Source organism: Anarhichas minor, unplaced genomic scaffold (genome assembly GCF_050575085.1).
Source record: "Anarhichas minor isolate MPS153535 unplaced genomic scaffold, ASM5057508v1 ptg000003l, whole genome shotgun sequence".
Classification (NCBI taxonomy): Eukaryota; Metazoa; Chordata; class Actinopteri; order Perciformes; family Anarhichadidae; genus Anarhichas; species Anarhichas minor.
In genome coordinates, this window is record NW_027466449.1 from 7,970,904 (window position 1) to 7,998,146 (window position 27,243).

A 27,243-nucleotide genomic window follows, 5' to 3' on the forward strand; every position below is an offset into this window, starting at 1 on the left:
TCTTGACGGACTTATTTTGTCATTTTTCTGAGTAATTGTTTGCGCGTTCGCTTGAGGGGTTTCCTCCTCATCGCGTCCTCATTGACAGGACGTGTGCCGCAGTCTTTCTCTCCGTCACTAGGGGGAGTCACAGTGCCAGAAATCCCCACGCAGGGTAGCTCCCATCATCGACGCCCCTGAACTGCCGGCACACAGTGACGGATTGGCAACACACGAAGGTAATCTGACAAATGACTGAAATGATCTCTGAAGCCAACCGGCGTGATCTTTCCAAGATGATGTGCTGCGGTGGAGGATTCATCTGAAGACTGTCCCTGACTTTGTTTTGTCTCCTTCACAGAAAACTTCGGCGTGCGTGCGCATGTCATCCACTATTTATGTTTCAAACTTCTGACGGGAATGCGCTCGTTCATGAAGCCGAGGCATATACTACTCTAGGCGAAGAAGGTAGGATCGTGTACTTTACATAAATCATCTCCTTCTGTAATTAATTGGACGTGTCTAAGAATAAACGCAGCTCAAACTGCCTCAATCCGGGTGTTACTTCTATCGCCCGTGTGCGTAAGGCTCGAGCACTCATCACGAGAACACGTTATGGCAGGGCACGAGATAATTACAGGCTGCCGAAACTGTTTGGGGACTGAGCAGAACAGAAGTCGTTGCCAACATGCACACCTGCAAAGCGCTGCTTTGCCTGAGGCTTAGAAGAAAGCCTTCTTCACTGTCTGTCTTTCTGTCTGTACTGTAACCCCCTTCCCCTCTCCAACTCTCCCCCAAACAGCCCCCTTTCCTCACGCACCTTGTTGAGTTGGTGCTTTATGTGGATGATGCCAGTTAACTGAGATACTTCACTTTTATTTCTGGCTGAACCTCCTCAGTTTATGTTAGATTAGCTTCCTGGACGGTTGATTGAACTCAGGCAAAGCAAAGCAAATGAGAAAAGAATGCAGACGATTTTCCAGTAGTAGACTTTCTGTTTTTTTTTTTTTCTTCTTCTGTGAAGGAAAATAGCAAAACTAGACCCTCAACATACTAAACATATACAATATACATATTTATATAGCAACCCCACATGCCAAAAGGCAAAAGCAAATTAAAACTTTTTCATGTTTCCTGCTCAGTATTTAGTGCCCAACTTTCTCACAAGGGCAGTTTTATGTGCATGGAAAAGAAGACCTTTCCTTTTGAGCTCACAGATTTGCAGTAATTACAGAATCACTTCCATATGTGGCTCTCTGGCTGCCTTCTCGCTGCCCCCACCACCCCTCTCTCTTCTCTCTCTTTCCCTCTCCCCCCCCCCCCCTCTTTCATTTGCATTCTCCCCTATTCCTCGGTTTTTTTTCAGCTTTTATTTTTTTGGCGTCCCCTCGTGCACTCAGAGCATTTTATTTTTGTAAAACCACAGCTTAAACAAAGTTTATGATAATCAGAACATCCTGGCATTTTTGGCAAACTGCTGCGCTTTTTGGTGATTCAATTAGACCATGCTTGCCAGAAAAAAAAGAAGGAGTTTGTGTGCCTCAGTGAGAGAGAAAGGAGACATGGATGGGAGAGGGGAAATGTTGGAGAATATGGAAATATGAAAAAGAGGAAAAGCAAAAGAATGGGAGCTCAGTGAAGAATTTGAGAGGCAGGAACGGAGCGTAAAGGAGGGAGAGGTGGAACAGAAAATGAGGCAGCGAGAGGGAGGGCCGGAGTAATGCTTTTTGACAGAGGTGGGTTCAAGATGGGTTCATGGTGACATCATGGCTGATTTTTGAGGAAAGTATAGACAGGAGAGCCGTTCACCTTTCATTGGACACATATGTTGGGGAATAGGCAGAGCGGCCATATGCTGGCACACACGCTGGTAGCTGCGTCGACAGCCTCTGAATGCACCCCAAAATATGCACAAAAAGTGCACACACTCTTTTTATTTTCTCTCCCGCTCCCCCTCTCGTTTTCCCTTAGTTCCTTCTGCAGTAAAAAAGCTTTTGGCTCTCTCTCTAACTGTTCCAAGCTTTGTGCTCATTTGTTTTTGTTAGAGGAGTACATAGAGGTATATGCCCTTCGGTCCCTAACACATACATTTCTCCTTTGCCATGAGTAACTCATTTTCCTGTGAGTAGTATTCCTCTGTGTATGTTTTTACTTCAAGGCGGCTGGACTCTAAATGAGCGCACTTTGCCAGGCTGGATGAATGAGCTCCTTCATTTCACAGGATGTGTGCTTAAGTCTGTAACCAGGAAAGTGCAAGCAAGTGTATATTTGTGTGTTGTGAGTGTGTGTGTGTGTGTTTCTGCACATGTGTTCGTCCCTGCATCCCCTGCCTGTCTCAGTGTGGCACCAAACTTCACATGACATTAATCTGAATGTGGGGAAATAGTGATCTCATTACAGGCATCTTGTTACTGATTAAAACCTGCCGCCACAGGCACCCGCTCCCTTCTCACCTCCCCACCACCAATCCCATCAACCCCCTCCTCTCCCTCCTTCTACAACCCATCCCTCTCCCCATCTCACCCTGCAGTTTTCTTTTCCTCCCTCTTACTATTTCACACCCCTTTCTCTTCACATCCCCTGTACCACTGGCCCTCTCGTCTTCCCAAACCTTCTCTCCTCCCCCTCTCTCCATCTCACTTTAACCCCTCTAACCTCACTTCCTCCCTTCTCTTGTTCCCTCCATCATCCCCCCTTCCCTCTTTCCTCTCCTTTGCTGCTTTCCCTCTGCCAGCGAGCCTCAGGCCTCTGCTCCATAGCTCTGTGAATGCAAATATGTTGAATCTAAAGTGGAAACACACGACGTATGATGTTCCCATGAATATTTCATATCTTCATAAACACACCCAGAGAAGCTGCAAAGCTTAACAATGCCTCTGTTTGCCGGATGGCTTCCTGTGAGGAATTGCCTTGCTTGCGTTTGACTTTTTGTCAGAGCACACTGTGTTAGGATTGATGTCAGGGCAGTTCGTTATGATGTCACAGGCTGAAGTTAATGATACGAGAACGGACGGGGCCATAGGCCATGTTTCCAGTGGTGCCCAGAGAGAGAGATAGCACCCTGATCTATCTTCATTATCCCCCACTCTGCAGCCTCCCAGACACAATGATCATAAATCTCTGCCTGGAGCACACTTCACTGACACTGAAACACAAACACTAGTAACCTCTGACCTTCTCGCTGCTACTGCCTACACGTACTCATCCATGCACACACACACACACACACACACACACACACACACACACACACACACACACACACACATATATTCACAAGTGACATGCGTACTGCAAGAGCACACGCACATATGCAAAGCCTAAACACAACCCCTGCTCAAGCTCACTGTCATAATTTAATAAGGAGCACAGCCTGCCCTGCACACTGACACACACACACACGACTGTCATCATGTACTTAACTGCTCATTCTGACACAAATGCATGGTCTCGGTCAGCCCGATGGCATCACATTGACTTGAAATACATACTTTACAGTTCATGTCACTCTAATGGCTGATATGAAGTTATTGTAGTTATTGTCCTCTGGCTGTATTTACCTTCTTGTTTCATATTGTTTTCATATTGCTGATTTAGCACTGCTATATAAACAGTTAAGGGATTTATATTAGCCTTAGTGGCCTCATAAGCAACACATGAATCAAATGTAAACAAGATAAGGATCATCTGAAGTGCTTTTTGCAGCGGGGCTTAGATTCTGTGCTTCCTGAATATAAGGTTTCTGCAAAAAGGCAATACTGCTTTTACCAGCAAATTGACATAAAAAATGCATGAAAGAACATTTCAGTAGGCTACTGTAGGCCATATGTGGCTGTAAAGATCGGAAGCACATAGGAATAATGAGCGCGAGGCCGGGCACTGGTGTTTTTTATTATAATGGCTTGACTTTATCCTGGAGACGTATTGGGTTCAGCGTGTTTGGGGATGAGATCTCTGCCTGCATCAGGCCAGTTACTGTGTTTTACAAATAAATATGCAGCAGTTGTATCAGGTCTTAAATGGACAGATAGTTGGGAAGACCAAAACAAAAGTTCCACATGCCGCATTGGTCGGAAATTCTGCCTTAGACTGTGAGATCTGGGAGAATGTGAAGTGATGCATGGCCGATATGCCTGAAGGGCATCGTTTTAGATGAAGTTTCAGAATAAGTAGTGCATGTATAAGTTGGTTATTTAGAAAATGCTTGCTGCACTTACTTGGTTTAGATATTAATTAGACTAGATTTGTATTATGTGAGTGTTAAAAAAGCATGCATTTATTTACAATGACTTGTTTGGTTGTTTTTTTTCTTCACAAGGGGTAGTTTATCTGTACTTTGCTGCAGAGGTAAAAGCACCCGTTGAGGTGCCAGTTAAGGTGTGCCCCTTCCTCCCAGCTCTGAGGTTTGAGGTGCTCCTCATAACCAAAACAACTTGAGAAACATTACATTAAGAAAAGCAGGGCACACGCCCAGAACCGCAAACACATAAACACAGATCTGAAACATGTGATCTCATATGGAGAGAGGGGCACATTCAGAGGCACACCCAACTCTGTCGCTGCCGCAGCTGCACAGCTCTGCCATCTCACACGGGACTTCCCTGCAGCTGATGTGCCACCACTAGTTTCATGTCCAGAGTTGAGGTGATTTTAGGTCCAGAAGTCTGCAGTTGTTGTTGTTTTTTTTCCAATCATCTTGATTTAGAAAATATCCCTAACTGCATAATGTTTGGCAGGATGTTGACAGATGTTATGTATCTTAAAAAATATCAGATTCCAGCTTTGAATGCCAAATTCTGGTTTTCATTTATTCTCAGCGAGAATGTTTTAGATATTCTGTCCGTTTTGTGTCCAATACTTCCTTAATTAGTTTCACAAGGGTCCTCATGCTTTCCTTGATATTAAGTACTATCAGAAGTAGCCTCAGCAGTGGTAGTAATTGTAATGTTTTATTATCACTGCTCTGGGAAGATTGTCACAGAAACATTAGAAGCAATCAAACACAAATATGAAACACACAAAAACAGCACCTACATGTCTGTAGTGAGCAGATAGGTCAAAGGGCAAAAGTCCATCATGATTATTCCATTTTAATTGATCACACTGGGAATAGAGGACGAGATTAAATTTACTTAGACTTTCTTGGAAGAATAAATCTATTGGCTTGCCATTAAAGAATCATCTGTGTTAAATCAAAACATTCTTATTTATGTTCAGGATACTGAAACATCCTCTCCTCCTCTCCTGAAACATCCTCTCCTTAAACTGTGGATGTATTGATTAAATATGAATGATCTCAGATCTCGACATGGCTCCGCATTTCAACATGCGCAAAGAGTTTGTAGGTAAACCGACTCTTTAGCCAAGAAGACGAAGAAGAGAAAAATAATTCACCGGAGAGACAAAGAAGGGAGAGAGAATTAAAAACAAATACTTGAGCTCTCTGAGCCTTTTTCTTCCCTCCAGGCATTTTGTGGCTAGTGGAAAAAATGTGCTGTATATTTGAAGTGTTGTGTCACGTGACAAAGGAAGGCTTTATGAATCAGAGAGTATTATTTCTTAGTGAGTAAGAGAGCGAGTGTGTGCCTGTGTTTGGAGAGTGAAAGGGTGATTTTTGAGAGAGAGAGAGAGAGAGAGAGAGAGAGAGAGAGAGAGAGAGAGAGACAGAGGCTCACTGCTACTCTGTCTTTGCTGTCAGAAAGACTCTGATGAACGTACACACAACTTTTCTCCTTTTTCCCGGCTAGCTCCGCTCATCAGACCATTCCGGCAACTGCTTCATCTCTCCGTCTGCCTCATGAACACCAGAGCGTGTAAGTAATTTATACTTAAAAAGTTCCGAATCTGTTACTTTAGTCGTTGTTTGTCTTCCTTTTTCTTACTCTCTCTCTCTCTGTGTACAGAAAGAGAGAGAGAGGCTGTATTTCTTTGGGAACGGCCGGACAGTTTTAATTGAAGACAGAGACAGAGTGTGCAAAACACTTGAGAGGCTTTGAGACAATTAATTGTTGTTTTCTCAGAAGTCTGACCAGGTTTTCACGTGTAAACACTAAAAAGTCCAAACACACACGTTTGTTTGTATGCAGTGTTTCAGTGTGTCGGCTTCTTTCTGCTTTATTAATGCAAGAGTGACACTGAGTTTATATAAAAACATATGTGAGCAAGCATGTGCGCCTGCATGTGCCTGTGTGCGCATATGTGCTTATTAGTGAGTGTTTCAAGTGTTACCCAGTGCCCGTGGAGCTCTTTATTATTAGCATGTGTGTCTGTGTTAGTGTGTATACACGCTTGCATGTGTTTGATGTGTATTCACCAGAGCAGTCACCAGCCCTTGACCTGTTTTTTTTTTATATGCAACAGAACACTTGGAAAAGAAAAGCATTGTTTTCCACCTTTTAAACAGCAGAGGCGAATTCCTGTCGAGTGAGGTGTGTCAGACACAGTTTACAAGTGCGTTTATCCATTGTGTTCCCATAGTTAGCGGTGTGTCACTATGATTATTTATTATTGCTGGCATATGTGTTAGGTTAACAGGCTCCACTTGTTAGAGCCATGTGTAACACATTCCAAATCAAACAGCATTTAGGTTTGTTTGATTTGGACATAGGATGATCACGCACCTGATGTTCGAGTGTAGCTTTCTGCAGTGTGTTGGTTTATTGCTCCAGCAGTCACTGGTCACTAGGTAAACCACCGCAGCTGGACTGCTTTGGCTTTGCACCTGCTGTCCACTGCTCATTTCCCCTGGTGGACTTGACATAAGTGTGAGAGACTGTTTGATTGAAGTGAATTGAAAAAACACCCACATGGGCGAGTGAGGGAGGCCTGCTTGAACGCCAGCGATATCTGTGGCGCCCTCCGCTGTCATCTGGTCTATCAGTTTGACTCTCGAGTCCGTGACATCTGGAGTGGAAGAAATGGAGCTCATCTCTGAGGCAGAGTAATATCACTGCACTCTCCTGCTCCTCCAGAGCACCACCCGTGGGTCTCTTTATCGAGGACGGGCTGTCAATGCAGAGCAGCTTTACTTTCATGGTGTTTGGTCACAGTATTTTGCTCGTCTTCAGTGACAGTTTGGAATCAATTATTATTTGTGCTTGCTGTTATATGCTCCAGATGGGTATGTGTCATGACTCATGATCCATGTACTTGTGATCATGAGTATATCGGCTCTATCTATCGGCCTCACCAAAAGCATTCTCTCGTTGCTGTTGTTGTAGATATTTACACATCAGGCAACATACCAGCTTAAAACTCTTTAATCAATGCTCACATACTGTCTATCAGTACATATCAGCAATAACTGGTTAAATGTACTATTTCGTCCATGGACATAACTACTTTGGAACAGCAGCGCAGTAGAGTTAATCTTCTTTTTTTTAAAGCATTGTGATTAGTGGCAGTTTTTTTCAGATATATGCTTTGAATTTAGACATGTTATGGATCCCAAAATATTAAAAAACAAGAGAAACACTGATTATAATAACAGAATAATCCTGCCAGTAAAACCATCAAGGGTTTAAAGATGTCACAAAACTGTAGTATAAATTTTATATTGAGTTTTTTTTCAACAAAGTTGCGAAACCTGGTGTGTTATGTGAGAAAACGTTTCAGGTGTAGATGCACCTGAGGTTTTGTGGGATCCACTGAAACAACAGTTGGCTTATAAAAGCTCCTGCAACAGTCCTTCTTTGTGACAAGACTTTGAGCGGTAAATCTGGGAGTTGTTGATGCCTGTCTTTTTCCTGGAATTTCTATAGCAATTAAGGCCAAGTAGTAGGGAGGGGTTAGACAGGTGGTTTTAGGAGAATCGAGGGGCTCTCTGCTACCACACTATAATTAACGGGGAAACAATCTGCACACCATTTCCTATGTGTATTTTTGCAGGTGTGCTTTCTGATTGTGAGGATTTACATGTTCACCCTGCCTTCAAGCTCTCATTAAAAGATTTTTTGACACAAAGTTAAACGTGTGTGAATGTATGTTGTTTTGCATGTTGTGCTCGCATGTGTGTGTTTGGGCCTGCTTGAGTGTTGCTTTGACTCCCGAGGCTAAAAGTGGCGGCGCTGAAATCATCCATTATGCATCTCTTTATACAGAGAAAGGATTGCTTTCTCTCTGAGTTGAGGAAGGGAAACACCTTCATTGCCGCCTGTGTGAATCATTTCTTTGTAATTACAAGACAAGATGTATTCGTAGCACCAACTTTACCATTTGAAATCTATAAGATAGGCATCACACTGTCGCCACTCTGAACTTGCTTCTCTTGCTTCATTTCCTGTCGCTCTAACTCTCTATTTATTTCTCAAAATGTCTTACCATCATCTGCCTTTGGCTTTTCCTGTTGTGGTGTGTTTTCTTGTGTTGCTGGACCCACTGCTGCAGTCTCCATGTTGAGTACTCCAAAGAGTGCCACCACATCATGGAAACAGCAAGCTGTCAGGATGACTTCATCATGTCACCAAGTGTTTAATGTCTCACTGACTTCTCACTCTTTCCATACTTCTCTCTACCACTGCAAGTCAACACAGCCTGTTTTTTGACATAATATTTAAACAAAGAGAAGAAAGAAAGAGCAAAAAATAAAAAATAAAAGTTTGCAGTTTGGACTGCATAATGACACTCCCCAGTGGCACTCTTGAAAAACAATACCTCTTTAAGTGATAAGTGATTACACAGAGGTGCTTCTTTGCATTGTTGCTGGAAGCAGATCCGTGTTTGTGTGATGCCATGAGCAGGCAGATGTCAAACAAGTTTGAGGCGATGGAATGCCGGTCTGTTTGGAGGCACTGGACCGTCTGTTGCTGGGTGTCTCTCCCAGAGCCATTAGCCAGACACTTGTTGAAAGACTGGGAGCTGTCAGCTTTGCATCAGATAATAGTGTTGAGGATATTGTTTTCACGGCCAAAATACTGCTGACGCCAGCAAAAAAGATCAGATAACGCTCTCATTATGTTTCATTATTTACGTATTAATTAGTCTTTGACAGTCCAAAACAGTGATGATGACACTAAGTGTTCGTTTTGCTCCAAACTGTTGGAAACGATAGTGTCAACTCGGGACACATGAATTGTAAAATCATCGTTTTAACTGTTGACTTCACCAACGACCCGAAACTTAAACATAACCGTCTCTGCTTCAAGTCCTTTCCTTTACACAGTTACTGAAAATACATCACTTTATGATGTTGACAATTGAAGGACAGTGCCTGGAAGACGTGCACAGTCTTCTGTCAAGAAATGAGCAGGAGTGGGCAAGTCAGAGGTGGAAAACTAGTGAGAGGATTCTGTGATTCTGCCAAGCTTTCTCTGCCACGATGCATTGTGCAGTTCATTTGTCTCCAGGCTGTGAATTTACAATTCAATCCTTCCAGTAAAAGGTTTTGACTAGCTACTCTGCCTGGACTGACTGACACATTTTTTTTTTAATTATTATTTTACATCGCAGGACATTTTTTACAATTGCATATTGTGGCCTTCTTGGGAATTCAGGAAACCCAAAGAAAACGTGTGAACCCACTCAAGCTCAGAAAAGAGAGTGAGGAGTGGAGTTTGAGTTTGACTTCAAAGACAAATATCCACAAAGACAAACATGCAATTATAACTCGATATAACATCACACACAGTTACTGTACGTTTTTGTGTGTTTCCCTTACTGCAACAAGAAACGTCCTCCAGTTAGCAAAGCGGGCCGGCCATGGCACCCAGAATCCTGCTCATATATACGCAGAGTAATCACCTGTGGTTTCTTTTGCTGACTAAAAACCCCACTTGGTTGTGTAGTGCAGCGCTTCCTGAGATGCCGTGATTTATTTGTTATATGTTTGACTGCAGTTCCTATTGCCTGAGGGGCCTCACTCCGTCACAACTGTTAAGGCACAATTGTTGTTTAGCTCACAGAGGAATTGATATCATTTGTTTGACAGACATTCAATCTGTGGGAACTGTTCTCTCTCTCTCTCTGTCTTTTTCCCTCTTGCTCGATTCTACGTTCTGCAACGTCTTATTGTTGAAATCCAAACTCTTCAGCAAACAAGATAATCTCCGTCTCTCTGAGCGTGCCTCGTCTTGTCTCCGAATTGTCATCTTGATTGATTTCATTTCATTTGCTACACGTCGGTTCATCCTGATAAAATCAACTAATTACCTCAAGTAACCAATGAGTCTGCCTTAACATTATGAACTACTGCGAGGTCTGACACTCCACTATTTACAGAAACAACCAAAGTAAATTTAAACTGCTACAGCGCACCTTAGAGAGTGATGGAAAGTCCCAGTAACAGCCGTGAAGCCACTCATAGCTGGCCCTGGTGCTCTTCGCCTGCCTGGCTGCCTGCTGCCTCCTGCGTGCCCCCCAGGCTCAAGGGAAGTGGGGAGGCCCTCAATGCCCATTTGGCCCTGGCTAACAGGGGATGAGGTCACTCCAAATTCCCCTTATCCCCTTATAGCCTCAGACGGGCTGGCGAAGTTAGCCTACCACAGGACCCAACATAAAACATAAATGGCTCTGTAAAAAGCTGCCGGGATGATGTGACTCATTAAAAAACACTGGCGCCAACTCTTTTATTAATTCATTATTGTGTTTGGGGAGAGTAAAGTGACTGGGTTCTATTTTAAAAGGCTGTGTGCGTGTCTCTGTACAACTCTTTAGTTCAGTTTCTTTCGTTGTTTCATGACACATGTGCGAGCGTACAGTGGCACTGCGGTTTATTGTGCTGAGGTTTTTCCGCCTGTGTCTGGTGGCTTGAAAAGCACTTAAAGCTTAATTTTTATATTAATATATTGTTGTTTCCCCCTGTGGGAATATAAAAGTCACATGTGTACAGTCTGCCACGATCCTTCTTTTTCTCAAACATCTTCCTTTTTCTCTTTATTGTTCTCTCTTCTCCCAGCACTCTCAGACACATTGTGCTGCCTTTATGGGGCCTGGTTTGAGTTCATGAGGCAGATACCCAAATGGGCCAAACGCTGGCCAAGTCCATACTCATAACACACACGCACACACCCACACACACACACACACACACACACACGCACACACACACACAGGCGCGCACACACACACATACACTATGAACCTTTGCGTTTCTGGCAGTTTTGTTTTTCCAGGCTGTACCTCTTCTCCCATTAGGCCCACTGTGAAATCTTTAGTGATGTTTTTGTGTGTTAGCCACACAGTGGAACTGCACCACTGCACAGGGTCATGGTACAAGTTGTATAAGCAATAGAGAGATGGAAATGGGGTGTGGGTGGGGGAGTCGGGGGAGAGAGGATTGGGTATAAGGACATGATTAAAGAGAGGATATAGAGATGTGGGGGTCTGACAAGAGAAAAAAAATCAAAAGTAGTTAAGATGAGGGATAAACTGAATAAGGGAAAGAAAGAAATACAGAGAGAAGAAGGGAAAGAAAGATGGCAGTATGGCTGTGTTGGCAGGATGGGGGTGGGTGACTATCGGCGGCTGCTCCTTCCTGAAACGTGGCCACCCGAGCCTGCCTGGGTCCTGGATGCACATGTGGAACAGTTTACTGTAATGGAACTCTAAATTAGTGGTGGTTTGAAGCTGCCTGCAGCAGTAGGGTGTAATTAACTGGCTCTGTTGAAAGAGAAAGAGCCAGAAAGAGAGGCAGGGAGGGAGCCAGAGCCCTGGAAAAGGCAAGGAGTGAGGTGTGTGTGTGTGTGTGTGTGTGTGTGTGTGTGTGTGTGTGTGTGTGTGTGTGTGTGTGTGTAGAGGTTTTTTTTCAGTGCTTGATTGCATGTGTATGTGTTTCAGACTGTGTGGTGTGTTTGTGTGCGTCTTGGAAATCTCTCCCTCTTTTTCATGGGCACAGCGCCACCTCTTAGTGCCCCCCAGTGCCCAGACCCTGTCACTGTTCCTCTGTGCATTTTTCGCTCAGTTCAGCAGTTCACCGGTTCAGCCTTTAGATCTCCCCCCACCCCCTCAACTCATTTCTTTGTTTATACCGAATTCATTACCAAGATTTTTTTTCCTGTCTTTTCTCCCGGATTCACAAGCCACAGCAGTTCCAAATTCCTTGGCTCTGCTCTTTTTCAAAGCCACATTTAAAAAACAAGCTGATCACACCACCCACTCATGAAATCACGCTAGGGAAGTGAAAGGCAAAGAGAAAACATGAAAAGGAAAATAGGAGGCTTTGCCGGGAATTTTTTCCTCCTCTTGTATTAACCATCAACGGCGGGGCATAACTGCAGCCTTGTCGACACTTGAGCCCGACTTGTCTGTGCCCACTGTGTGGAGTCACACAGTGATGAGCGGGCTGCAGGAGGTTAGAGCCAAAATTACTCTGTGGGATGGGAGCCTGACCTCAAGAGAAGATAGTTGGAAGTGACAGCAGCAGTTAGCAATCAGTGGATCTCATTTTCCCTACCCTCTACCCCCATCGACCCCCTCCTCCCTCCCTCCCTTCTTCATGCTCTGGACCCCGTGTCTGGGCCTCTGGTCCTGAGGGAAAGAGGCAGAGAGGCAGGCTGCTGTGCTAGGCTGGCAGCAGGAACAGAGGAGCTCTTTATAGTAGAGTTCTGGTGATTTAAATCATATGGCATAGCCTGGAATCACTGTAGAAGTCTGGAACCTCTTCAAAACTGCAAGAACAAGAGCTCTCTCTCTTTTTCTCTCTCTCTTTTTTACCCTCCCTCCCTCCCTCCCGCTCTTCCCTGTTATAACTTTTTCCAAACTTCTTTCTTATTTTCTTTTCCCCTCGCCCAGTCCCAGCTTTTCTGGCTTTTCCTCTCACTCATTCTTTTTCTCTCACGTCTTTATCTGTTCTTGTTCCTGCCGTCCTTCCTCACTTCCTCTTTCCTTCCCGTTCTCTCATACCTGCATGGTCTGAAGTTTGCACATCCTTCTTGCATTAGAGCTATGGATAAACTATTCTCCGTCCCAGAGCGTAGATGGATCATGGTCTCAGAGTTGATGTGAGGTGAATTGTGTTTGTGGAATCCAGGGAGGATGTCAACACAGACCACTGATTGTATCGTCATGTTCAAGCCAATCACAAGGAATTATCCATGCGTTTTATGTGGTGAATTAATTCGAAATAAATAACAAATGTCTCTGCCTTCTCTTCCTCAGAAAAGTGAATTGGATGACCCATCGAAAGTGCAGTCACTGAAACCAGAGGCTTCATCGTCACTCATCCATTCCCCACATCCTGAGGGTCTTCAAAAGGACACGGATTTCAACTTTTCAGGGGATTTCCAGGTGTTGTGAGAGCCTGTTCATTTCATCCAGCGGCCTGCTGCGGACCCCGGGGTGTGCTCCGTCGCCATGGCTACCAACAGGGAACAGCAGGTGGGTCACATGACCGGCTTCCCACCTGCTGTCTACCCCTTCGCCTTCAACTCCATGAGAAGCCACTCCCCTTTCGACCTGCTGGCCAACAGCAGCCTGTTTGGGAGATTTGGTGCTGACCTGCCCAAAGAGATGGCCGCTCTCTGTAAGTCATTTTCATTACTGCGTGTTTGACTTTTCCACGCTCTCGTATATCATTTTCCATTTCAACTCTAACTACATATGTCGTCCATACCTTCATTTAAGTCACATTATACAATTTGGACATGGACTGCAAAGAGGCTATTTAAATTGCACTTCATTATGTGTAATTTTGTGGAAATGGAAAACCTTAGGGTCTGTTTGTGATATAGGACGAATGGAATAAGAAAAAAAATCCCCCAAAAGAAACCATGAAAAAAAGTCCACTTTCATCAATACAATGATTACACTACTCCTGTGGTTTCCGTATCGATGCTTGTAGATGGTGTGGTTGTGACCACAAACTCTGGCTCTGGCTCCCCTGGTGTGCATGTGTGTGTGTGTGTGTGTGTGTGTGTGTGTGTGTGTGTGTGTGTGTGTGTGTGTGTGTGTGTGTGTGTGTGTGTGTGTGTGTGTGTGTGTGTGTGTGTGTGTGTGTGTGTGTGTGTGTGTGTGTGTGTGTGTGTGTGTGTGTGTGTGTGTGTGTGTGTGTGTCTACACCTCTCATAGAGCCTTTGTGAGGCAGGCAACCCACAAGTCTGCAATTAGAGACAAAACAACATTCTTTCAATGTGAGGTGATGAGTGCTCTGAGAAGCAACACATATTTGAAAATGAGCACAATTGCAATTGAAAGACACGTCTGACATTTATTCAGAATGAGCATATCACACACCGGTCTGTAGAAAGTAAGGTGAGCAGAAAGCACAGTTCAAACAATCAGGTACCACAACAGCAGGCTCCATTAGCATCAGACTTGTAGTTTCAGACTTTACCACAGGGGGCGCTGTTGTATGCTGGAGCACTAAAATGGGATGATGTATGCAGCACAGAGCACAAAGAGGAGATTGTTGGCAATCTAGAGTGTTGATCTGTCACGGAAAAACTAGCCAGATTACACAAACTTGCCATTGCTCAAAACACCTGCTAATTTCAAAAGGCATTTTTTAAATCAGCGTCAGGATTCTAGGTCAGGGAGTATCCTCGTATGAAACCACTGCTGCATCATTTGATGCTGAGGATGTCAGTGTGAGAGAGAGGAAGGCAGAGAGAGAGAGAACAGACGGAGCAGGTTTTTTTGAGGTTAGGACATGAAGTAAAGGTAAGCGGGAGTTATTTGAAATCTTATCTGGGTGCCGTGCTAAAGGGGCGGCAGGTGGCGGTGGTGGGTGGTAGGTGGTGGAGGGGCTATAATGGGTGTGGGTGGCAACAGCTGAGTGCAGAGCCTGAGAGCCCCCCTGCCTGTGTGTGCAGTCCCCCTCTCTCCCCTACCACAGCATGCCTGAGCACCTCTCCAGCCTTTCAGCCGTCAATCAGTACTAGCCCCCCCACCCCACCCCCACCCCCTGTCCTCCTCGCTGCTGTAGCCCACCTAATCCTCAAGGTATTTTCACAGAACCAGAGCAAGCGAGAGAGAGCACCTGGGGGTAATGTCCTAGTGTGGAGGAATCCAAGAACACACCCTGCTAGGAAAACACACAGATGCACACACATGCAAACACTCCACCAAAGACACTCTTCTCTCTCTCTCTCTCTCTCTCTCTCTCTCGCTCTCTCTCTCTCTCTCTCCCTCTCTCTCTCTGTCTCTCACCCACCACAGAGCCCTTCTTTCATCTAAAAAGTAGAAACATACCCCTGACGCAGAGTGAAATCCCACCGCACTGACAGATGGATTCTTTTTGCTTTTTAAACTGGCAGGACTTAAAACAAAAACAAGTATCAAAGCACAAAAAGACGCAGGCAACCACATGCACTGGGGCCCTCATACATGACTGCTTGTACTGACACATCTACGCTGGCAGTAGTATCGTTCACAAGGGTTAAGGACTGCAATTATTCTGTTTAAACTCTGTGTCACAGCTTAAACGAGGCTGGGGTCAGAGATTAAGTCAGGATCATATAGCTACAATTAGTGCTGACTTAGCTTTATGTGTGCGACAAATTGTTTTAGCACTAGACATACATCTTATTTGTGCTGAAGCTCATTCAAAAACACATCTGAGTATCAGTTTAAGTTTCCACCAGTGGATGGAAAATCATCAACTGTCAGTCTGGGCTTTTAAAAGGTCCTTTTGGTGTATCCCTTCACAAGGAATGTTACAAGTCACTTTACTGACAGCAGTCAGCAGACAAAAGGCCTTGGTTTGGACATTCTCCAGGCCCTGTTTTTCTTCTCCTTCTACTTCTTCTCCAGGAGTTGGCTTAACAGGCCTGCTCATTGTTGTCAGGGCTGTCTGTAGGTCAGACAGAGAAAATACTTCCGCATAAAGGGAGTAGCTCTGTGGATGTTTCATCTGCGTGTATGTGTGTTTGTGTGTGCAGTTAATAGCGCTGCATTCTTGCCGGCTCCAGAGCTCCGTGCGTAATTGTTGTCAGAAAGGCAGCCTGGGTGAAACCTACCTTTGTTGGGCGTGCGTGGTGTGCCGACAGGTCGGAGCACCTCCCACGGCAGCGCTGTGTTTTGGCACCAGAGTGTCTTTTGAAATACCTGTTTTGCACAGAAGTGGGAAGAGACAGGAGAGAGGAGGGGTGGCTGTGTTTGCACATGTAGAGATAGTCGTCTTTTCTTTATTCTTAATGCATACAAAGAGAAACTGGACTCAGAAAACGTTTGTGCTTCACTTCAAGTCATGTGTGAATGAGTTGCACTGACCATGTGGCTGTGCTGCCAGACTCCCATCCTTACCACCCATATCTTTATATTTGCGTTTGTTCATCCATGAGAGGGCCTGACGGCTCTCTGTGCAGTGTGTAGCAGAGGCCGTTATCAGTTGATCCCTGTCATTATGGGAGCCCTTCAAACAAACAGTTGGAAGCCCATTAAGGCCACTTACTATGTGATAACATCACCACTGAGCCCTGAAACACCTCTATAAGCTTTCACCAATCAGGGCCGGAGCCCTGGCCCCAAAGCCAGCCACCGGGATGTTTTGAAAAGCTAGTAGGTCATTTCCTTCAGCCCACATGGCTCGGACCAAAATCTGCAGTCCTCTGCTTGGCTCGGACTTTCAATTCAGACCATGACTTTGGAGCTTTATCTTTACTGCCTCTCACGAGAGGCTCAGCTGTGAACTTTTCCAGCTGCATTACACAGTGGGATAAAACTAAAAGCATTGTATTAATAGAAAGGAATGAATAGTGTGTTGAAACTTATGTAAAAGCCGCCTGAGTCTGCTCAGTTGTGCCTCCGGTGGAGACCAAGTGAACAGCTTTTTATGTAAAGTGTGTGTTGGGAAGGGATTCACACTAAGACAAGAATCAAACAAAAGTCCTGCACACTTTAAAAAAAAAAAAAAAAAGCTCCTAACAATTTTAATTGTGTAACGTTTTGATCTAACAGAGATCTTCATCAGGTATTTTCAAATCACCATCATAAAGCAGATTAAGCAATATATAGACACAAGCACATTCATCACAGGTGATTGTGATCTGCATGATTGAGAACCAGTTTACTCTCAAGTTGGCCCAATCAGATTAAGCAATATCAGCAAAAATAACTGGGAACATCTGTCATGGGCAGCCCACTGCTCCCTGTATACAGGGATGGGTCAAATGCAGAGACAAATTTCCCCTTCCGGGATGAATATAGTATAATAAAATAAAAAATATCAATATTAAACAGGCATATATTAAATATAAATTCTAAAATGTGTCAAATATATATCATAAATCATCAAGTATCATATAATCTACTGAATAGAAAAATACATAAAGGTAGAATAATATAAAATAGTAAATAATAGTCATATAATATTGACCCAAAAAGAAAATACATTTAGATTTTTTTCAGGAATACAGGCAAGTTCAGTTTATAGTAATGGGCCCACACTTGTATTAATACCTATTTATAACAAGACAGGATATTGAGTCAAATGTATATCATGAATATCAAAAAATGATCATGAAAACTACAGAAAAATAGTAAAAGATAGAAAAGTAGAAAAAAATAATAATTACTCGCTATGCCAAGGATTTCACCCATTTTCGAACACACACACACACACACACACACACACGCACACACACACACACACAAACCAGGCATTACGTCAGGCAGACTGAAAAGGACCAAAATGTTCCAGCAGAAAAGAATATCCTCATGCAGAGTGACATAATTAAAAAGACTCATTGCATTCTTAAACACACACACACACACACAGACACACACACACACACACACACACACACACACACATAAGGAGGTCATGTTGGCTTAGGGAGCTCAGGGAGTTGCGTAAAGAAGCCATTTTGGTGGGAAATGTGCTATGAGAGGGAATGTCAAAGTGAACCTTTAAATGGAGAGGGACACGTCGACTATCAGAGTGAAACCTTCTCCACTGGATGCGGAAACGAGCACAAACAGCACATTGTACCGCCTTATTTATTTTCATAAAGGTTGAAGTGCTGGCTTTCAGCCCAGCCTTGATGGAGGTGCTGTAGGTGGGTACGTGCCTCCCTGTGGCGGTTTGGATATTGCATAATGTGTGTGCTTATGTAGGCATACTGTATATTTGAGTGAAGGGTAGGAGGGAGATGAAAGAGTAAGGGAGCTATATGGATATGAAACTGATGAGCTCAGCCCTGCTGCCCCTCACAGACACAAGCTTTCCCACAGACACAGAAAAAGTCCCTTCTCTATTTATTTTATAAGCTGTGATGTCACCTCTCTTTTAAAGATGTGAAAGGCCCTCAGAGACACCCCAGAGTTCAATTTTCAGTTTGCTCTTGAGAGCAAAGCCGATCATCTCTGACCTCTGTCAATCTCTGTGTCATCCACTGATCTCTGTTAGATTTATTGGAAGGGGCAGAAAAAAAAGGCCTGAGCCTGGGGTGAAAACAATATAGATGAGGATTTCAAAGAATTTCAGAAAAACTTCAAGAATGAGTGACATATATTTGAGATTGATCGTAGCCTCTCATGTGATCATTGCTTATGGATTATGATCATTTAAAAGACTAAGATAGAGCAGTGAAAAGGATCTGTCATGATGTATGAGGTGTATTTTCATACATATGAATAATATCATCTCTGATTTGGCATGATCACATGCCAATATTGTATTTATTTCTTAGCAAGAGTAGCATCTGTCATGTTGTCCGAGCCGTTATCAAAAACATAGAAGGAATCAACTCCAGATCATTTCAGTATGAAAGTAAACCATTTATCCACTAACGTTTTCATATTTTCAAATCATGTCAAACATAGTACTACATCAAATTATGAAATGATTTCACTATCTCAATGTAAGCAGTGCTGAGCTTTGACCTCAGCGTTCACCGCTACGAGTGTCAAAACTCTGCTCGCTGGCATCTCTGCTCCTGAAACCACGATCTACATCGCACATCAGCAATGCGAGGACTGGACCATTTGTGTGTACTTGTGTGTGATGACAGCACACGTAGCTCTGTTTATCTGTGTCCTTGATCCATCAGTGAGATTGGAGCTTTGATAAACAGCCCTGGTTTTATCTCCCATGGCAACCGCCAGCCTCAAGACGACAGCTCTCCGAGGCGCTCCTCTTCTTTTTGGAAATCGATTCCCCTCACATTGCTCTTTTTTCTTTTTCAACCATTGCTGGCCATGACTCAATAGATGAGGGGGGAAATGGACAGAAAGGCATACTTTGTTTTTCCTGTCAATTTAAAGCAGGAGGAGTTTTTTTATTGTGAAACTGAGGGGAATATCTGCTCCTCCGATGATATCCACCTAAAGCCTGTCGGCTTATGCACTCTTGAATTCCCTTACTCTTTTCTCTCTTTCTCCTCGGCCTTCACCTTGGATTTCCTTTTGTTATCCTTCTGTGCAAGTTGGAGCCAATTTGCCCTAAGTGCTGGAAACCTTCTGAAACTTTGCGTGTGTTTGTGTATTAAAGTGTGTACATGTGTGCTTGTGCCTGCTTGCCTGCAAAGTCAGCAAAGGTTGCTGGTAAAGGAGAGGCCACAGAGTTTACTAAAGCTCTGACACGATGACGGATGAAGATAAAGAGGCTACTATTAAAAAGGGGAGGGATCTGTTTTCAGATGGGCCTTTGTGGGCACGTGCAAGATGAAGGGCGCGCAATGGGCGAGAAAGGAGGGATGGGCCTTCAGAAGGCGTGGGAGGGCACACAGGCACAGGGCGGGCCTATGAGAACAAGACACGACGTTTCGTGTTTTTCACCACAGAACTAAAAGATCTTTCTTTTTTTTCCCCACACAAAACACGGGTAGTGAAATGTCATGACAGTGCAGATAGAGGGAGAGAGAGAAATGAAAAAAACTTTGCTGAAAGATGGCCAAGAATGATAGTGCTCTGAAAAGTAGCTGTGTTAGGCCTTTGGTGTGCATGTGAACAGACGCCAACATGGCCGCCGCTGAGAAATGGGCTCTCCCATAATTGTTGTTGGGATCGACGCTGGGGCAGAAAGCAGGTTCATGCGGCTGATTGAGTATTGATGGATTAGTGTAGATCAGAATTGGGGTAGGCACCCAGACAAGCATGTTGCTTCTTCCTACTCAATTTCAGACATGAAATGTTAATCTAAATTGCTTATTGAAAGTCCCCTTATTTATTGGCAAACTTGTTTAGTTTTTATATATACTACATTTAAACTTTTTAACAAATGTTCAAAACAAAGTTTATTCAATTCAATTCATGCCTCACCTTCCTGACATCCCTCTTCAGTGACACATCAGGTACCTTCCAGAGATGTATTGTGAGAGAGTGAAGTAGATGAGTGGATAAGATTACATGTCATGTCAGAGCTGAACATGTGTAAAAACTTTCCGCTGGTGGAGCAGTTGATGGATGTGATGGGTAGGAACGCTAGGATTGCCCTCTGTTACTTTCTTTAATGAGTTCATAAATGAAAAGGATGGAAAATATATGTTGGATGCATGGATCTTGTTGGTTACGTCCTTCATTAAGCTACTTTATGTGTATGTCTGTGTTTCTGAGTAACCTGAATCTGGCTGCAGTGGGAGGGCGCTCAGAACTGGTGTTCAGTGTCTCTATCATCACCGGCAATCTGTTTCAGCATGACCGCACACGTGTTCACATAAGCAATGAAAAAGCTCTGCATTCCTTTCAAAATCACCATGCTGCGTTTAGCACAGAGGCATTTAAAAATCAAGCCACCTTTATAGCCTCACACACCACTGTGTTGTTGACTGCTTGGCTGGAACGCGAATGACTGTATACAGAGGAAGTGGCAACAATGTGTTGTATACGTCTTATCTGTAATCGGCATCAGAGTGTCAGACGGTAAAGACTGATTTTCATGGTCTCCGGCCCACGTGGAGCTATAAGCAGTCTGCGACCAGCTGACTGAGCGTCCCTGTCTGATGTATAGATAAAGAGATGACACATGTCATGTCACAAAAGAAACATTAACATTTTTGAATCTGGTCTAATCTAAAGTGCAATTAAACATGATTGAACTCAGCAGTCACACATAATAACCAGTGCGTTGGCAGCCACTGAAAATGAAACATTTCCAAAAGCAGAGGTCTTTGTCAACTAAAACAAATCATGCAGTTAGGAAAAAAACGACCATAGGGAACTTGATGATATGGGGAGAGTGATGGAGAGACTTATGAGCCAGAGAGTGAGGGAGAGAAGGAGGGAGGGCAGGATAAGTTTGGGGGGAAAGTTAGTGGCCCAGTGGGGGTTTCTTCTAGAGTTCAACCTCTCTGGCTGGGGAAGGAAGGGGAGGAGGGAGGGGAGGCAGGGACCGGCCTGGGTCAGCAGCAGTATAGAGTATGTGTAGATTACATGTCTAAACTCACTCCGCAAAGCCCTCTGAAGCACTGGAAGAGTCTCAGCTCACAGTGCTGTGTGCCAACAAGTGGAGAACCTGGGGTTAGTGGTCTGAGTCTCAACCACAGTAAAATAGAAATGTCAAAACCAGTGGAGTCGGATAAGGTCCATCAATCTCCAAAAACAAAAGCGTTTCAAGTGTGACCACATGATATTATAAATCGATTGTGTTGCTGCACGGCGGTCCAGAGAGCAGCCCCGGCAAACAACGCCGATGTTACAAAGAACATTTGAACACCAGGGGATTGGCCAGTTTTTATTTTCCAGGATGCTGTTTGAAACTAGCAGCGAGAAAGAAAAAAAAAAACTGAAAAAACACAGGAAACAGACAAAAGACGAGTGTGAGAATAATGCTTGTGGATCATAAAAATGTGACTCGTGGCAGTGATGATTTATTCTGAAATGCATCCAGATCTGAACATTTTTTTAAAAATTATTGTGTAAATGGGTGGAGAGGTACAACAGAAAGAAACACATTTTTAACAACACACTGTTACATCTTTGATAGATAACAGTTTGTTAGCCTCACTGTTCTCTTCTTGCTGTCATAAAGCTTCCCCTTTATGACCCGACAAGTGGATGAAGAAACACATAAAAACTACTGATCTTGTTTACTGTTTGATGCAACAAAAGAGCTGTTAAGTGTGTGAGTGAGTCTGTGCCGGTGTGTATGCATGTGTGTATGACTGCTCTAGTGAACCAGCTTAACAAAATAAACAAGGGGATTTCAACCGAAGGAAAAGCTTTTAGGTCAATAAACATTTTAATTGAAATCATTCAAAATAGCCCGAAACGTGAAAGCATGGCTTCTTTCACGAGACAGGAAAAAGAGTGAAGTGTGAGACAGACGAGGAGGAGGAGGGAGGGCACTGTGTGTTTATGGAGAGTGTAGCCAGCAGCGCAGATTGACAGGAAATGTTGTCTTTTTTGCCTGCTGGGCTGTACCACTTGTACTGGCCTGACAGGGGGGGGGAGATGAATGTGTGGGGCGCACAGACTAAAGTCATTCTATTATCATATATCTCCCATTGTATCAAGCTGTTTGCTTTCGCCTAGCCAGAGTCCATCCATCTGCTGATGAACAGTTAGGACCAGTGACAGGCCTTTTTATTGACCGCAGACCGCCTATTGATTTTCCTTTGATTTACTGTCACTGTGAGGGCACTGCTCTGTTTTAAATTGAATTATTTTATCGATACACAGAAAAGCCTGTGTTTAAGAAAGCTAAACGTGGAAGGCAGAAATTTTTTTTGGGCTCGATGATACATTCGGGTGGCACATTATTCAAATTCATTACTTTCACAGCCGCGTCACATCTGCATCCTTGCATCTCTCTGTATTTCTTCACAATGGTTGCTCGGAGATAAATCACAAACAGGGTCAAGAGAACCTGTGAGAAGTGTGTCCAGCACATGGTGTGTTTGTATATTGGGGGTATTTGTCTGTGTAAATGCACTGCAGGGATTGAGCAAGGCAGCCCTCATTCATCACTGTTAAAAGCACTTTGGTAGGGAGAGACAGAAAGAACTGCCCATCCTCTGTTCCCTCAGACGGACAGAGAGGGAGGGATTTACCCTGGCATCTGGTTTCTGGGTTCAACCACAGCACAATGTTCTTCCTCGCTCTCTCTGGCTCTCTTTCTCACACACACATACTCACCCGGCCAGCAGTGGCTGGACTTTAATATGGTTATGATTAGAGACGGGGGCTCAGAGAAGGGAGGGGAGGGGGCTCATATTTACTGCAGGGGAATTGGGGGAGGTGCGATGGAAGAGACAGGGACCAGATCTGAATGGGACACGAGGGGAGGAGAGAGGGGAGGGGGGGGGGGGGGGACTGTGTTTGTTTGCATTCCAGGATGAAATATGAAACACGAAAGCAGTACGGACAAAAAAAGAAGCAAAAGAAGAATGGGAATAGAGTTTTGTCCTCTAACCAGATCAGTTCTTCCTCGAGTGCAGGCTCTGCTGGCCGGCCCCCTCTCCCTCCCTCTCCCTCCCTCTCCCTCCCTTCTCCCCGCTCCTCCTGGGTCCCTCTCTCTAGCCCTCCCTCTCTGGCATTCTCTCTCTCTCTCTCTCACTCTCGCTCTCTCTCCCTCTCTCTCTCTCTCTCTCTCTCTCTCTCCACCCCCTCTCAGAGCGTCATGCCGAGCCAGTTGGTTCGCTCCGCCGTGTCTGGGGCTCAGCCAGAGCTGTGAGAGGCTGTTATTTAGGTCTGTTACAGCAGACAGAGAGCAGCTCACCCAAGGGCAGGGGGGGAGAGGAGAGAGTCACGCTCAGCTCAGCTCAGCCAGGCAGGAACCAGATCTGCATTCCAGCTGAGAGGGAAAGAGGGGAAACTCCAGTATCGCCAGGAAAGAGCAGCAGAGAGGGTGACAGCGAGAGATAAGTGAAGGCAGCAGATCCAGCTAGCTGTTGCTGCTGTTTGTTGTTGTCACTGCCTCAGCGAGTGACGTGCGCGGTGGAAGCGGGGCAGGACGCAGGCAGGACTTGAGGGCTCGGAGTGATTTCTCGCTGAGGGCGGGAGGGGGGTGTGGGTGCCATGTTCGACTGCATGGAGGCTCTGGGAATGGGCCCCCGTCAGCTCTATGATGTCACCAGCCGGGGTGCATGCATGCTGCGGAAGGCGAGCCCCTTCTTTGCGGGGCTGGACCCCTTTGCTTGGACGGGCAGTGCCAGCGTTCAGTGTAAGTTGCATCCTGTTTTGGATTTCTTGTATGACACAATCATGTCTGTCTCTCTCCGTCTGTCTGTCTCTCTCTCTCTCTCTCTCTGTCTCTCTCTGACACACACACACACACACACACTCTCTCTCTCCCTCTCTCTCTCATTGCTGGCTTGCTTACCCCTCAGGGCTTGACCAAGGGGGCTGCTGTCAGGGGCTACAGAGCAGCACAGGAAAAGACTGGGACAAACAGTCTCCTCTCCTCTCTTTTCCTCTCCTCTCCTCTCCTCTCCCCCCTCACAGCCCACAGACATTTTGAGCTGCTCAGCCATCTGAAAGAAACTCTCTGCTATGATATGATGTGTGTGTGTGTGTGTGTGTGTGTGTGTGTGTGTGTGTGTGTGTGTGTGTGTGTGTGTGTGTGTGTGTGTGTGTGTGTGTGTGTGTGTGTGTGTGTGTGTGTACTTGTGCGCTTGAGCCCATGGAGTCAAGTTTCAGTGACAATGTGTAATCACCTGAGGTTTGACCTTGCCAGGTGTATACTAAAAACAAAACTACAAGTATGCACACATGAAAGAAAGAGGAAAGTAAATGGTGTGCTACAGGAAGAAGACAAAAAAACACTGACATTTTAGTTCATCGTCCTTTCTTGTTGTGGCTTTGACACTACAAGTCTGGTCTCTGACGTATTCCTTATGAACTGTTATTGACAAATAGCCTGTTTAATATTACAGATGTTAAAAGTTGTGTGTAGCCTGCTGCAGTCCTCCTAGGTCAGAGGTTTATTTATGCTTCTGGATACAAGATGGATAATGATATTCCTCTGGAGCTATGAATTAATAAGTAGATGAATTATTTAATGGATAAATGAATAAATTAGAAATGTAGAATACATGCACAGTCTAAAAAAGCGGAGGGATGTTTCTTTTTTTTCTCTTTTTCTCTGTCAGACTCTCATTTTTCCTCTCCCTTCTTCCCCCTCTGACTTCAGACAACGCTCTGACTCTAACAACAGGCCTGTCTCTGTAAAGACAAAACTGGGGTCCATTTCCATACACTTCCAGGGGGCCACTACTGCTGTGAGAGAGCGTGTGAGAGTGGAAAAGGAGTGGGGGTGTGTGTGCATAGTATGGTGGGAGAAGTGTGGAGGGAGACAAGCCAGATATGACAGTGGAAAAACAATCAAGAATACAAGAAGAGATAGAGCAGTGGGATAAACAGCCGGACTGTGTTCTTGTTTTTGGGGAGCTTTTTGAAATTGGTTCTTATTTTGTATTTTTTAGTATTTTTCTGTTTGTTCATCCTCCTGCTTTTTGTTCCTTTTGACCGCCTCTCGGGGGGACTCATCTGTCTTCATTAATCGTGAAGACACCAGTGTTTCAGTGGCTGTCATGCACACTGGCTGAGCTTTAATGAAGACAGATGCTCTGTCAGGGAAGGCCGAGGCCAGGGGGGACTCCAGCCAGCCCAGCTTGCTCTGCTTAGCTAGGGGAACCCTGATGATAACAAGATGAGATTTGTTTATTTAATCAATCAGACTTCTATGGGCTCTCCATTTAGCCCATTCACACACATGCATACATTTGAAAATTAGGCCTCTAGATTCCAGAAGTACATTTTTCTTTTGGGCCTTTGTTCCAGAAAATCAAAGAGATAAAAAAACAAAAAACAAAAAAAAAGTCCTGAGAAGCTGCCCCGAGGGTAAAGGAGCTGAGTCTAGCAGAGCAGAGCAAAGTGGAGGCTGGTGTGGTGTACTGTTTCAAGCCCTCTGTGCCCAATAACCTTTGTAAACAAGGCAGCCCTATCCCCACACGAGGAGCCATAATGCCTCTCTTTGCTGAAGCAGTTGCCCCTCATTGTCCTCATCAATGAGGCTGATGAATTGATGTTTGAGTCTGATATCTCATTAAGCCAGCCCAGCTGCACAACAGAGGGACCTGTCTGGCTCCTCATGCCACGCTCACACAAGCACACACTCTGCTCTCCAAAATAACCACAGGGTTTGTAAAGAGAGTCACCTGGCCCTGGCATGATACGCACCAACGAATTGCTGTGGTCCAAAAATAAGCGCTTTGAGGTGTATTTCATGAAAACATGGGTGTCAGTAGTTCTTTGATAATCTGTGGAAAATGCAATAGAAAAACGTTGTGCCCCTAAATCTTATACAAAATGAGTACATCCTATTGTCCTGGCAGTAAATCTCCTGCGGTGATAAGTGTCACTGTCGTTGGCCGTTAGCCCGGGACAGTTAGAGGACTTAAAAGTGTGTGGTCAGTTTTCCTGTTTTTCTGTTCACCAGTGGGAGACCTCAATGTCAGAGGTTAGTGAGAGGCTACGGGCTGGCCAATGCCAGATCTACACCATGTGTGGCAGCCTTGTCGGCTTGCTGAAAAGGAGACCCTTTCAACCAGTTTGGCTTGTGTAATGCTCTTAAGTGCCTTATACCACGTAGCTGGTACTACATCTGAGCTGCCTTGCACGTAAGGATAATGGACACTGATTTAGTCATACATCAATGAGAACTGAATTAGTCAACTGCCATGGAAGCCATTTCAGAGATGCTATGCAGACCGATTCCCTCTCTGTCAATGTTCATTTGCTTCGAAGAATGAGGCAATTACGCTTAGCAGTTCTCCAGGGTCAGAAGAAGGGGAAGTGTGTTTTTCTCACCAAAATACACTCGTAGCTTCTTTCTTTTTTGTAACACTGTTTGGATATTAATTGTGATGCTTCCAAGCGATACAATCAAGAGAGTGACACGGTAGTAACAGATTGATAGACTGACCCATCACCTTGTGTGCAATCCTTCACACACACACACACACACACACACACACACACATAGGCACATACGTCTCTTTGTTTTACCTTAATGTGCTGTTCAAATGTGAATTGAGGAGCTAATTGAAATGGGAGTATATCTCAGCAGCAATGGCAGAGAAATAAGAGCTTCCTGTGACCGCTGGCACATTCTGGCCCCCGATCATTTTCTCCCTGATGGAAGTCCGCAGTTATTTCATTATAATTACAAAAGATTCAATTAAAAGATTACAATGCCTGAGGGGGCAGGACTGGGAATAGATAGTGGTATCTTGGGTAAGGGGGTGGTGTGTGTGTGTATGACAGAGAATGAAGGAGACAGAGTACCGTGGTTGCTGGTCTAATGAGGACTTGTCAGTGCTGTTATATATACATAAACCTTGTTGATCCTTTCAAGATAATGTCAAATGAATGTGCTGAAGTTAAAAGGCTTAAGTAGTGAGCTGGTCCAAGGTCACTGAGTCGAAATTGATATGACCGATGAAAGGCCTT

The 27,243-nt window shown here is 44.5% G+C and overlaps 1 protein-coding gene across 2 annotated transcripts in view; it reads left to right on the top strand.

Moving 5' to 3' along the window:
* Positions 1–13,416: 13,416 nt before the first annotated feature.
* The window catches only part of rarga (retinoic acid receptor gamma a), a 29,552-nt gene continuing 15,725 nt past the window's right edge, over positions 13,417–27,243 (top strand). Inside the window, exon 1 of one of the 2 annotated variants that reach the window (XM_076096106.1) lies at positions 13,417–13,435. In XM_076096106.1, the coding sequence (XP_075952221.1) occupies positions 13,423–13,435 (13 nt within the window). In that variant the 5' untranslated portion in view covers positions 13,417–13,422. Of the gene's footprint in view, positions 13,436–23,474; positions 23,954–27,243 lie in introns of those variants that run through there. The other variant, XM_076096113.1, reaches the window with a different exon arrangement.